The sequence below is a fragment of the Lutjanus erythropterus genome, chromosome 16 (assembly GCF_056507025.1).
Source record: "Lutjanus erythropterus isolate fLutEry1 chromosome 16, fLutEry1.hap2, whole genome shotgun sequence".
NCBI lineage: Eukaryota > Metazoa > Chordata > Actinopteri > Lutjaniformes > Lutjanidae > Lutjanus > Lutjanus erythropterus.
In genome coordinates this window covers 31,581,796-31,594,487 of record NC_139332.1, presented here as the reverse complement: position 1 = coordinate 31,594,487, position 12,692 = coordinate 31,581,796, and the positions used below count along the sequence as shown (strand labels likewise).

Sequence of the window (12,692 nt, the reverse complement as noted above, 5' to 3'; positions counted from 1 at the left end):
GTTAATTTTCCTGTGCTTCTGGGCCCAAAAAAAGGAGGAAGTATCAATAGTGTCTGGCTTATCAACTTCTAGCATCTACTGGTGACCATAAGAAATGTATTTAATTTATTCAGTCTGACCAAGTGCCGGATACCGAACTTGAGTACATTTATGTCACCAACCACATCGCTTCAGATGTACTGATCATCGAAAAATTCTATATAATTCAATATATTTATTTAATATGTTAAGAGAATATAATATGAGTATAGGTAGCACCGGCTAGTTTACTTCCTCTTTGGGCACAGATGTTGTGGGCTACTTTCTGGGAAGGACACAATAGTCACAATGGGGAAATGCAAGTTTTTCAAGGGCTGGCTTGACGATCCCAGATATTAAGCTTGGTTGACTAAATATTCCAAATGGAAAAAGAAAGTAAGATGACAAGTATGGTTTGAAAAAACTACAGAGAAGTCCAGAAAAGTATGGAATTTTGAAATAGAAAATGTGTTGTAACCCTGTTTTTACCTCCCAATAACTTGCTGTTGAATCCTAAGTGGCCTCACAGAATATTCAGAACTTTTAAATCCGTTTTTGTTTCAAATAGTCTGGCATACCCTCCAGATAGCATTTAGGTTTAATGAGAATGGAGACAATCCTTAAAACAAAGCACCTGGGTTCAGTCCCTGAAGTTGGCTGGCATCCACGCTGCTGATTACAGCTAGACTGATAAATTGTCAGATATAATTTTTTTGTATGTGTATGTATATAAAAAAAACATGACTGTCATCCAGTATATTATTCTGGAATTTAAAAAAACAAATATCTGTATTGTATATGTATTTTTTGCAACAAAGTATGTCATCAGTACTATTTGTGGTCTTGCCCGCCTTAAAAAAGAACTTCTGGTGTGTAAAACATTTGAATAAGCCTCACTTCCTCTGCTGAAGTTCTTTATGCAAACAGCAGCATAAAGTGCCAGTAAGTAGTGAGAAGTGCAAAGGTTGGAGCACAGTGATAATAGTCATGTGACACCAGAATCAGTATTCAGAAGAGAACTTCTTCAACCAACAGCAGCAACAGTAGATCGAGAACATATTTACATTTTCGTCGTCATCTGGCTCAGCACTATCTGGATCTTCATTTTTAGATGAGACATGGCCAGGGAATGGTTAGCTAAAAATAGACCATTTTAATACTTTATTCTAAAATTATTAATGGAAACGGAAACTGGACATCGCAGTGCTGCAGTAGAGTTCATAGCCAGTTTATTTCTACCAGGCTAGACCTGTATATGGAATACCGCAGTCAGGGGAGAAGTGGATGGTGATTCTGTTTAAACCTCAGCCTGTTAAGGTTGAAATGTTTATTATATAAATGTACAAACACTTGAACTTGAACTGCTACTAATAAAACTATAAACTGGTCCACTGATTCCCAAAGTAGAAATACCTAAAGATGCAGTAGTGATGACATCAGTACTATTAGTTGAGGTTGGTTGGTTGAGGTTGGTTGGTTGTTGACATTGTAGAAGTTGTAGTTCCTGTACAGCAGTGGTTGTAGTATTATTATAGCAGCATGATGTAGTAACAAAAAAAAAGTCATATTGTGATTATTTTGACAGATATTAGGATTGTGGTATGATTCATGATTAGTAGGAATGAACCATTTGAACCATCAGAATTTTCATTTTCACAGAAAAGCAAAAACATTAAAATCATGTTGGTGTGACATATTTTGTTTTCTTACATGTGGAAAACAATATTTGTAGGCCAGGCCATCTCTTCAGCACTACAGTATTTTATTATAATACTGATTGGTCAAGTGGAACTCCGTAAAAACTTCACCCGGGGCAATGCCTTTTATCCTGCATCACACTTACTGTTGTGTGCCTGATGCACAGTCTTCTTGGCGCACATTGGGTCCTCATAGCAAACCCGTAATCTAAAAAGTTGTTTATGAACCTAATCTTTGCCTTAACCCAAGAATTAAACATAAAAGAGACTTCACGCCTAATTGTAACTTCAAACATATGTATTTTTGTTTTGTTTTGTTCTGTGTGATCAGTGATTAATATAGATGTGTTCCGATTTTCACTTTATTGAACTAAACTTCTCTGCAGAGTTGTACCTGTTGACTGTTGATCAGTTCATAAACTTACCATCATGACATTATGCTAGAAATGTGCACAACTAAATAGTGCTAAAATATAATGACATTTAGAAGGACTAAATGATGAACAAAATCATCAAATTTGGAAATACCCAGTTTTCAATGAAGGACTATGTGAAGAGTTTTGTCTGATTTAATGTAAGTGTTTTTTCATCAGTTTATTTACTTTATATGTGTATTTCCATGCTTATTGTGATATATATCTCTTTTAGAAAAACACATACAGTATAGTGATTTCACTTGTAAACATATGACTAATCTCTTAACAATTTGTGTACAAGTTAAACTTGGACTCCGTTGTGCTTCTTGCCCTGAAATGGTTCCCGCTGCAGACAGTCGAGTTCAGAGTCTGAAGCTCGACAGTGCTGTGGCAGCAGTCTAGACACTGAGTAGTCTGGAGTCTGGAATCTCTGTGGATAAAATAACAGGTTCCCTCATCACATCACACACCACATGACCCCTCAACTCTCATTATCCTGAGGGATGGTCGCTGTGCGTGTGTGTTGGAGAGGGGGGCAGAGTAGGTGACTGAATACACAACTCCATTCATGGTCTTCAGTCTCTGGCAGTTTCTATGAAACTGTAGTTTTTAGTAGCGCTTTAGCTCATCGCTGGCTGACGATCACATAGGATTTCACATGCTGCCAGAGGGCAGAGCGCTACCTTCTGTCTACAGTCCATGCTACTGAGAGGGATAAACATGATGACATTTCACTTTTTCTCTCTGCCTCTCTCTTCTCTCTCCCTTCGTGTTCCCACAGTTTGGACCAACGTGGAGCCTCGGTCGGTGCCAGTGTTCCCTTGGCATTCGCTCGTCCCTTTCCTGGAGCCCAGCCAATCGGGAGCGGCTGCCCAGCCTGCTGATGGCCAACAGCTTGTCAATCAGAGCAAAGGTAGCAAATGACCCGAGTCCTTTTCCCTGGACATGACATGACCCCGGAGAGGGACACAGAAAGCTAATTTCACTGCTTTTACCCAAATATCCTGCACATAGCTGTATATTATAAGCAAGTATTCCCCACAATATAATAATCATAACAGGAAATACTGTGTATGGCTGTGTTTCTCAAATACCCACTGCCAAAACACTCCAGTACACTGCCAGTACAAATGTTGGTTGGGCATACCAGCAGCCAAGTCAGTGTTTCCCAAAACAGTTGCGAAATCAGCACAGTTGGTGTTCACACCATTATGGTTCCAGTAACATTGTTGATAACACTATTTATTGACTGCAGAGCTAAAATTTATTCAGAGACTAATTTTGACTGGTGGGGATGGTCACTAATCCAAATGCATTTCCTTTCCCACAGAGCTTGATGAGGCTTTATTTTAAGTTATCTTTCTTTTCTGTCTGTTTCAGGGCCGCATATATTGATTTATCATTTAGTCTATGAAATGTGCAATATGCAAATAGTGGATAGATTACATCTTAAAATGCTTGTTTTGTCCAACCAGCAACCTAAAATACAAAGATATTCAATTTGCTGAAATATATGACAAAGAAAATTACTTAATTGTCAATAGTTGCTGATTAATTGTCTGTCAGTCCAGTTATTATAGTCGTATTTTTCATTTGTTTTTTATTTTTTACTTTTTTTGTTTGTTTTCAGTACATTTTAGTATTAGTTGGTTTGCTTGTTTTGTTTTCATGTCTTTTTATTATAATATGCAAGATATTTGTCAGATTTAAGAAATTCAGAATAGCTATGACAGTACAAACACAAACCTTTGGGAAGGAAATGACTCACAGTCACCCCAGTCTCAATAATCTTCTACACGAATGCCTCCTCGTGCTTGTTCTCTTGATAAATTTGACCAAAATAGTATGTGACGAATTTTCTGTCATTCCAGAGTTATTAGAGTTTTGTATTTATCCTTTGTTTGTTATTTTTATTTTGTTTTTAAGTTTTTTTTCCAATTCAGTTAACTGGGTTTACTCATTTCAGTTTAGTTTTTACATTTTTCAGTGTTAGTCTTAGTTTTTTGTGTGACAATATGGGGGGTATTTGTCAGTGGCAAGATTTAAGAAATTCAAAATAGGTATTACAATACAAAGAGCACTTTGTGAATACAATAGACTCACAGTCGTGTAGACATCTCAGTCTCAATAAACATCTGCAGCAGTGCCTCCTCATGCTTGTTCTGTTTACCACTCTGATCAGAATAGTTGGTGACGAATTTTCCATCAGTCCAGAATTATTACAGTTTTGTGTTTTTCCTTCGGTTTATTTTTTTGTTTTTAATTCAGTTTAGTTTCAGTTGGTTTCCAGAGTGGGTTTGCTTTTTCAGTTAAGTGTTTATTAGTTTCAGTATTACTTTTAGTTATTCGTTTTTAGTATTGTATTTATTTCATACTTATTATATTGAGTGTATTTGTCAGGATCAAGCTTTAAGAAGTTTAAGTATTACAATACATACAGTATAATTGTAAAGACAATTGAATCACAGTCTTGTAGTCCTCCCAGTCTAAATAAATGTATACACCAGGCTCCGCATGCTTGTTGTGTTAACAAATTTGACCAAATTGACAAAGACTTAGACTTAATACATTAACTGTATATTTGGATTTCATTTTAGTTTTAGTTTTTCAAGTGCACAATATTGTTTTTTGTTCGTTTTTCTAACTTAACTATAACCTTGTGTCAGTCTACTAATAGGTTAATTGATTAATTATTTCAGCTGTAAAAAAAACAGCTTACATTTTGGTTTGTCTGAGCATATAAGACAAAACTGTTGCTATGTTAGGGAATTTATTTTAAGAAATCATCACTCTGTCTTATAAGCATTTTTTCCATCAAAATAAATGTTACAAAAACTCTTAATAGTTATTACTTTATAGTTATAATGGCTTCAGAAATTGAAGAAGCAATCTCATTAAATGTCCACAATAAACTTTGCTAACAAGTTTTGTAATTGCTAGTTTTAAATGACAAAATACTTCTGAAATGTACAGATGGAGTCACTAAATCCATGAGAGAACATTTCCTTTATGTGAATAGTCTTCAGCTCTACATGAAGTATTCTTCTTACTACTGCAACATAGATGTAGTCAGAGCTTCTCACACCTCCCACAGTCAGTTGGCCAGAACAGAGCTATCCATCAACAGGCTGCATGCAGGGCAGCCCTGCGTTTACACATATAGCACTGTTACTTACTTTCAAAAAGCTTTTCTCTAACTGGTGTATAAATGGATTTTATTTTTCAGAGCCTCGTTGCGGTGTGGCCCTGGTGAGCGACGGACGGACCGGCCCTCCAGACCTAGAGAGGGGCTCACCGTCATGCCCTCCCCCAACCAATGACAATCCTCCTACAGACAGGGGCGGGGCTGACAGCGAGACAGAGAGCGACACAGATGACCCGTGAGTTCAGAGATTATTTTAATTTTAATTTTTTCCTTTTCCGTGGTATTATCAAGACCAGAGCTTATAATGGTGCTTATAGGAATAGTTTTTTTGAAGTGGGGTTGTAGGAGGTACTTATCCATTAGTCAGTGTGTTATCCACAGTAGTTGGTGGTCGACTTGCCCCCAGTTTGGAGAAGCAGAGAGAGTAGGAAATTAAGCAATGTACTGCTGTGGATACAACCAGCATCTTTAAGCCACCTAAAAAATCATGTCAGTGTCAGTTTAAGTACGCACTATATTTAGAATATTTTCACCACTTTTTCACTGCCGTTAGACAGCAATTTCTGACAGGAAACTGCCGTTATGTAAAACAAATATCATTCTCTTTAGCACAACCACTCATTTAGCAAAATCTGGCATTTTACCTCTCAGAGCATGAGAGTTGTTGCTCTACAGTCATTAGTTTGTTTGTCTTATAGTGTGACTTAAGTGTTTTAAAGGGTTAGCTTGGATTTACTACAGTCACACAAAAACAAAAACAAACAGATCGAGGCAGCAGTAGACCAGCAACTCCTGATTTCTGCCAGGTAAAATGCCTTATTATACAAATGGAGTCTGGTTGAGCAAGAGAGAGCGATATTTGGCTTGTCTACAGAAAAGGCTGTCTGACTGCAAGGTAAAGCAGTGAACATCTTCTAAATATAGCATACATATAGGTGGCTGAAATACATTTTGCCACTAACTCTGTCCATAGTAGTGCATTGCTTAGTTGTCATCCTTTTTAATCTTTTGAACTGTAAGATGTTCCGCAAATTTCATTTTTGGCACAAAAACAACAAATTTTAATTAGTATAGCAGATGACTACAGTGTAATGCTCAGCAGTGCATTTTGTGTTGGTTGTAAAAGTCTGGATGGCAAACAGAATCATGAGAAGAACAGGAAGAAGAACAAGAAACAAAATATTTGGTTTAAATTCACGTGCAGAGTAATGCTGTGGCACATTGACCACATTGTGAAACAAGGCCGGTCCAGCAGTCAGACACAGGAAACAGCCAGACAAACATTGATGCAATTTAGGTCTTGTTTACACGCAACTGCTGTAATATATCTGTCTGCTATTCACACATAAACTCACTGACTTACTGAAGTGAGATGTCACTCCTTCAGTTTATTAACTACCATGGATCATAAATATAGTTTAATATTGGCAAGTAATGCATATTGATTTGATCTCTACTGCTTTTTGGGGCTTTTGTAAAGTCTTAATGTTCATTCCCAAAGTTATATGTATCTGCAAAAAAAAAAGTCTGTACCTATATTTCATTTTTCTTTCTGCTTTAAATATGTAAAAACAAAACAAACAAAAGTGTTGTCAACTAAATTCTTAAGCTAACCTTCTGTCCTTTAAAAAGTATCCGAACTTGTTTCAGTGCTACATTTAAATGATGTAAACTTTGAAGCAAACACTTACATTGTGTTTGTTTCCTCTCTGCGACTCTCGGTATGACTCAGGAGAAAGCAGATAGTAACTGTAGATGCAGTTTGTCAGTGTAGTTTGAATTGCCGGCTTTAAAACTCTCAAGGACGCTACGCTCAGAACAGGTGCGCTGAAATCCACCTCTGACAGTGGAATTCAAAAGAAACAAACAACAACAAACAACTTTTCTACCAGCTGCATCAGTGTGTGTGTCTGGCAACAGTTGTACAGTCTGTGCTTGCTCATTCCACTCAGTCTCAGGCTGCGTCTCTGCGTCTGGCTGGGTTATTGCTCTTTCAGAGTGACTCAGACGGGCTGCGTGGCTGTCTGGCTGGTAGTGTGGTTTTGAATGTTTCAGGGTCACCGTGCTCACAGTGATGGCGGCTCCAAACAGAGCCGCCATCACTGTGAGCACAAAGAGAAATGCTTCAGGAATCTCTCAATGTTGCGGTGGTTACACCTGTCGTCTAGCTGCATCTCAATGGAGAGGCTTAATGGCATTAATGAAAAGAAAGGCGACACATTTAACAAGATTTAAGCCCCAGTTAGTTGTTGTTTTACTCCTCTTGTACAAATACACCCCTGCTGTAAATAAAATTAAAGGAGCATTCAAATATAAGTATAATATGTAAGTAAGTATATATTTTTAAGTGTCTGTTCTCAGTTTGTCGCACATTTCTTGCTTTATTTTTTGTATTCCATAACTGTTGTTATCACACAAACTGAAATATCCCCCCCCCCCCCCGTAGTATATAGTGCCAAACACCAATACTAGTGTATGACGTCACTTAGCAGATTATGTTTTAGCCAGCAATAGATGTCTCCCATGATGCACCTTGATGTGTGCAAAATGACTCCTGCACACTGTCTAACTTATAATATTATATATATTGTATTTATTTAATTAATGTTATATTGCAATTTAAACAGTGTGCAGGAGTCCTTTTGCCACTTTTTGGTCTATTCGCCCCTCTCCTACGCACCTGTCTCATCAAATACATGTGTGAAGAGTTCTTTTGTTCTTGGTTCTTGATGTTTCCCACTACAAAGAAAGCTTTCCACCACCCCCACACACACATTCACACATCCGCCTATAAACATGTAGCCAGGGAACCAGACGAATCTGTGAGCTCATATTTCATTTGCTCTGGCCACCGACAGAGGAGCATCACTGGTCCAGATTTAAAAAGTCACATGTCAGTGATGTCAGTTGTTTTCATTACATCATTTTTGTCGTCACATTTCGTCTTCTGTCATTTTTGTCTTGTTCTATCTGTTGTGCATGATATACACTGATGGATATACAGAGGAATTGTATTTTCTATGTGTTATTTTTCCATCCAAATAGGTTCAAATTGGTCTCGATGTTGGGAAGTCGGTGTGCAATGATGAATGAAAATGATCAATAATTCCTTTTAGATGCATTGAAACCAAAGTATCAGGTCTGTTTTGAAAATGTAAGGACTAGAAAGTACAGATATTTGTCTTAAAATGTAGGGAGTAAAAGTAAAAAGTTGTCAGAAAAACAAATATTCAAGTAAATTACAGATACTTTAGATATCTACTGAAGTCAAGTTGCTAAGTATTTGTTCGTTGTTAGTTTACACATCTGGTTCTAGGCACAAATAAACACACCCACACCACCACACAACCCTGCTTTAATCGCTGCAGTGCCTGATTTGGTTTGAATACAGCCTGAGACTGGTGATGCCAGGTTAATAAACATGCACACAAACAGCACATCTGACTTGACCCCAAGTTCCCCAAACAAACTCTCATGTAAAACCAATCTTCTGCTCTGGCAATGCCCTGACGCTGTATTTCTTCTTTCGTCTCTTATGGTTTAATTTCTTCCTTCATCGACACTTTGTGTGTGACTCTTTTGCTTTTGTCGTTTATATAATCTTTGTTATATTATGTGTTTTCTGTATATAATAAAAATGCTTCAGTAAAACTAGACAAGAAGGCAAAAAGACCCGCCATATTCATGTAGTCACGGCTTGACACTGAGTGCACTCTCTTAACAGAGAATCAGACGTTCTGTCTGCCAGCTCAGTTTCAAAAGACTTTTCTACTGGTCATGACTTACAATATAAACAGCTTTCTTGTCAACTGTGCCAGGTTTATTCACCACTGATTTATTTGTCTATAGTTGTTTTGCTCTTTTGCTAATAGGTAGGAAGGGTGTGATGTTTTTTTTTTTTCACGCAAAGTTGCACTAAACTAACCTGTGAAAAACAGAATTTATAATGATGATTGGTTGATTGTTTGTGCCCAAGGGCTACTGTCTAGTTTTGTTGAGCATCTTCCTTTTTCAGTATCTGCCTTGGTTTATATTTTATTGTTTATGTTTTATTGCTGGGTTTTTGCAAATGTCATCACTAATATGAACTGCACCATAATAAGAAGACTTTGTATACAAAGTAATGTATATTTCTTGAGCAGCTACAACACAACAGTAATTCAAGCTGAACCCAGTTTGTGACAGGTTTTTTATTTGCTTTTTTTTTATTTACTCTGTCTGGTTTGTTTTTCCTGGAAACTCGCTCACACGAACTATTTATTTACGCAATTTATTAGTAGAAACAGCTGATTCTGTAGTATTAACTGAATAAATACTCAGTAGATAACATGTATATGTGATAACAGCCACAGCTGTGCAGAAGAAGCATCTGTTGATTACACCTTCACAGTAAAGGAAAGGCGCATTCATAATCATATATATTTAATCAAAAGTTTTTGATGTTCATACAATAAAACATGTCATACTGTTGAAATGCTTAATGCAACCTTGTCATCAAACTGTAGAGGTCTGAAATAAACACTTTACGTTTTAAACTCAAACAAATTTCTCCCTAAATTCTTCACAACCCTATAGCCTTGATACTTAACTGAAAGTCCCTCTCAGTAAGGAATGTCCCTTGATTTCCTGTCTCTTGTGGACTCACGGTTTCACTTTTTCTCTGTGTGAATGCAGGTTTTCCCCGGGTGTGACCAATGATCCGGCGCCCTCCACTGGCCCCATGAAGAGACGCACACAGTCCCTCAGCGCCCTGCCTAAGGACGGAGACAGGAAGGTCAGTCCACCGTGCAGACAGTCAGTCAATCAGTAGAAAGGGCAAAAAGATGCAGAAAAACAGAGGAAGATTAATGCTTATTAATTGTCACTCCAAACCCCAACCAGAGGGAGAAGGACCACATCCGCCGTCCCATGAATGCATTCATGATCTTCAGTAAACGCCACCGCGCCCTGGTGCACCAGCGACACCCCAACCAGGACAACCGGACAGTCAGCAAGATCCTGGGGGAGTGGTGGTACGCTCTGGGGCCCAACGAGAAGCAGCAGTACCACGATCTCGCCTTCCAGGTAAAAATACTCCTTATAATTCTTCTGATTTTGCATTTCCAAAAAAAAAAAAAAAAAGTGGAACTTTTTGCTGTAACTTTTAGCTGTAATGATTATAGAATAATGACACCATCCATGTTTAGATTGGTTCCCTGCAAGCCTCGCTTTCGACACAGTACCTGCTGTATTTGCCACAGCAACACAACAATAATACCATTTGTAAACTCTAAGGAGCTGAAAAACTGTCTGTTTCCTTTTGAAAGTGAACAGTTAGCATCCTTAAAGCGAATTAATCAGAATGTTTTCAGTTAAAGGACCGGTGTGTAGGATATAGTGGCATCAAGTGGTGAGCTTGCAGAGCAACCAACTTGTCACGCTCTCCTCTTCCAATCATGTGAAAAAACCTATGGTAATCACGAAACTTGGGGAAAATGCAAAAGGCCGTCTTTAGAGCCAGTATTTGGATGGTCCCTCCTGTAGAAACCTGCAATATGGCAGCCTCTGTGGAAAAGGACCCAGAACTCTGCAGATATAAGGAGCTTATTCTAAGGTAATGAAAACACAACAATTCTTATTTTCAGATAATTATATACTAATGAAAACATAAATATTATATTTCATTTCTGCCATTCTGCCAATAGATCGCCCTAAATCCTACACACGGGACCTTTAAATATTTTGCATTCACTTTCATATAAATAAATCTGCAGTTTACTAATTAACGTAATACAGCAGTGACTCTTGAGCCAGTATATGCAAGCTTTTAATTTTGTGCTCTAGACATCCAGATTTACCAACAGTAACAACAGCTTGTCCAGAATTATGCGATGAAATAACGGATGGTTTTCCTGAGCAGTGAAAGGCACTGCGATTGAACAACAAAAACTCAAACCACAACAGAAAATTAAAGACCACCTCTTGTCCTGCTCCTCTAGGTGAAAGAGGCCCACTTCAGAGCCCACCCAGACTGGAAGTGGTGCAACAAGGACCGCAGAAAGTCGCTGTCAGAGGGCCGTGGGACCCCAAAGGAGCCACGGGAAAGGAGCATGTCGGAGAGCATTGGTATGTTTCTGTTGATGAGCATTTATTAACATCTCCAAGACAATGTACAAAATATCTTTAACAAGTCAATCTTCTCAGATCAGGGAATGGTTTGGAACCTCGTCAGCTGCCTTTTTTTTTGTCTCTTTTAGATCCTGACGTAAAATATAGTCAGTCATATTAAGCCATTTAATGTAATAACATAATTTTAAAAGACCTTGTACTGATTTTCAATGCATAGTTCAGGTATTTTGCTGATGCTCTTAGACAGAGCGTTGGTGTGTTTTTTCAGGAACTGATTCTAAGTTTTATTGATCTGTTTTATGATGATACACACTTGTCTCTTCTCCAGATCCCCATCCAGAGTCCCAGGTGCTGGAGGGGAAGGAGGGAGGCTCGGGCTGGCCAGGGGGATCGGAGCGTCGAGGGGGGCTGTTTGTGGGCCAGCACCCCCGTCCTCGAGCCTTCTCCCAGAGCGCGGTGCACACCCTGGAGCAGAGGGAGAGGGAGAGAGACCTTGAGAAGGTAGGTTGTTAATCTGTAGCTCAAAGGCAGCAAAGAGACTCTGGAGATTTAAGAATGTGAAGCAAACTGTTCCAGATCTCTATAGCTAGTTAAAGTTAGTTACAATCATGTGCTTTCAGTCATTATCTAAGCTCTTAACACACATTTGTTGCATCTAAGAGAACAAAGAAAAGAGAAAAAAATAAAAAAAAAAATGCAAAAAATAAAAGCAACAGACTGAATTAATTTTAAAAAATGCACAATGCTAGGTGACGCCTACGCACCAACATGCGTGTGTGTATTCACAGACAGCAGACGTGTGTCCTTCACACTGCAGAGCATTTTGGCTGAACTCTACGACTGAAAGCACGCTGTTCAGAAACAGTTCAAATGGACTCTCTTTGTTCTTTGCGTGAGGGCTTGAGTTGCTGGTGCTGAAAACCCACTGAAAGCTCTGGGGGAGCTCAGCCTCCAACTTCAAAGGTTTCACTTTCTACTTTTTTAGTGCCTTTGAAGGTATGAGACTGTGGTGTTTGCTGCTTCACGCCGAATCACAGGGGGATAGGCCTGCACATTAGCTCTTTTGTTTTGAAGGCATTCTTTTAATGCTGGTGGCAAAGCCATATATGTATGCATGCTTTGATAATAGCAGTGTTACTTCTGTCTGATGTGTTGTTATTAGGTTTTTAAGGTTTTTCTTAGTTTTTTTTTTTTGTTTTTTGTTTTTTTTAAGGGACAATTCACCCCCAAAAAGTTGCACATTTTTTCTCTGGCCTGTAGTGCTCTTTATCCGTCTAGATTGTTTGGTGTGAGTTGCAGAATTTTGGA

At 38.4% G+C, this 12,692-nt stretch overlaps 1 protein-coding gene across 4 annotated transcripts in view; it reads left to right on the top strand.

Annotated features, from left to right (window-relative positions):
• cica (capicua transcriptional repressor a) overlaps positions 1–12,692 on the top strand; it is a 64,715-nt gene that overhangs the window by 29,347 nt on the left and 22,676 nt on the right. For all 4 annotated transcript variants that reach the window (XM_084739825.1, XM_084739824.1, XM_084739826.1 and 1 more), the window contains exons 4-9: positions 2,913–3,044; positions 5,358–5,511; positions 9,951–10,050; positions 10,158–10,340; positions 11,255–11,381; positions 11,713–11,885. In XM_084739825.1, the coding sequence (XP_084595951.1) occupies positions 2,913–3,044; positions 5,358–5,511; positions 9,951–10,050; positions 10,158–10,340; positions 11,255–11,381; positions 11,713–11,885 (869 nt within the window). The remainder of the gene's footprint in view (positions 1–2,912; positions 3,045–5,357; positions 5,512–9,950; positions 10,051–10,157; positions 10,341–11,254; positions 11,382–11,712; positions 11,886–12,692) is intronic.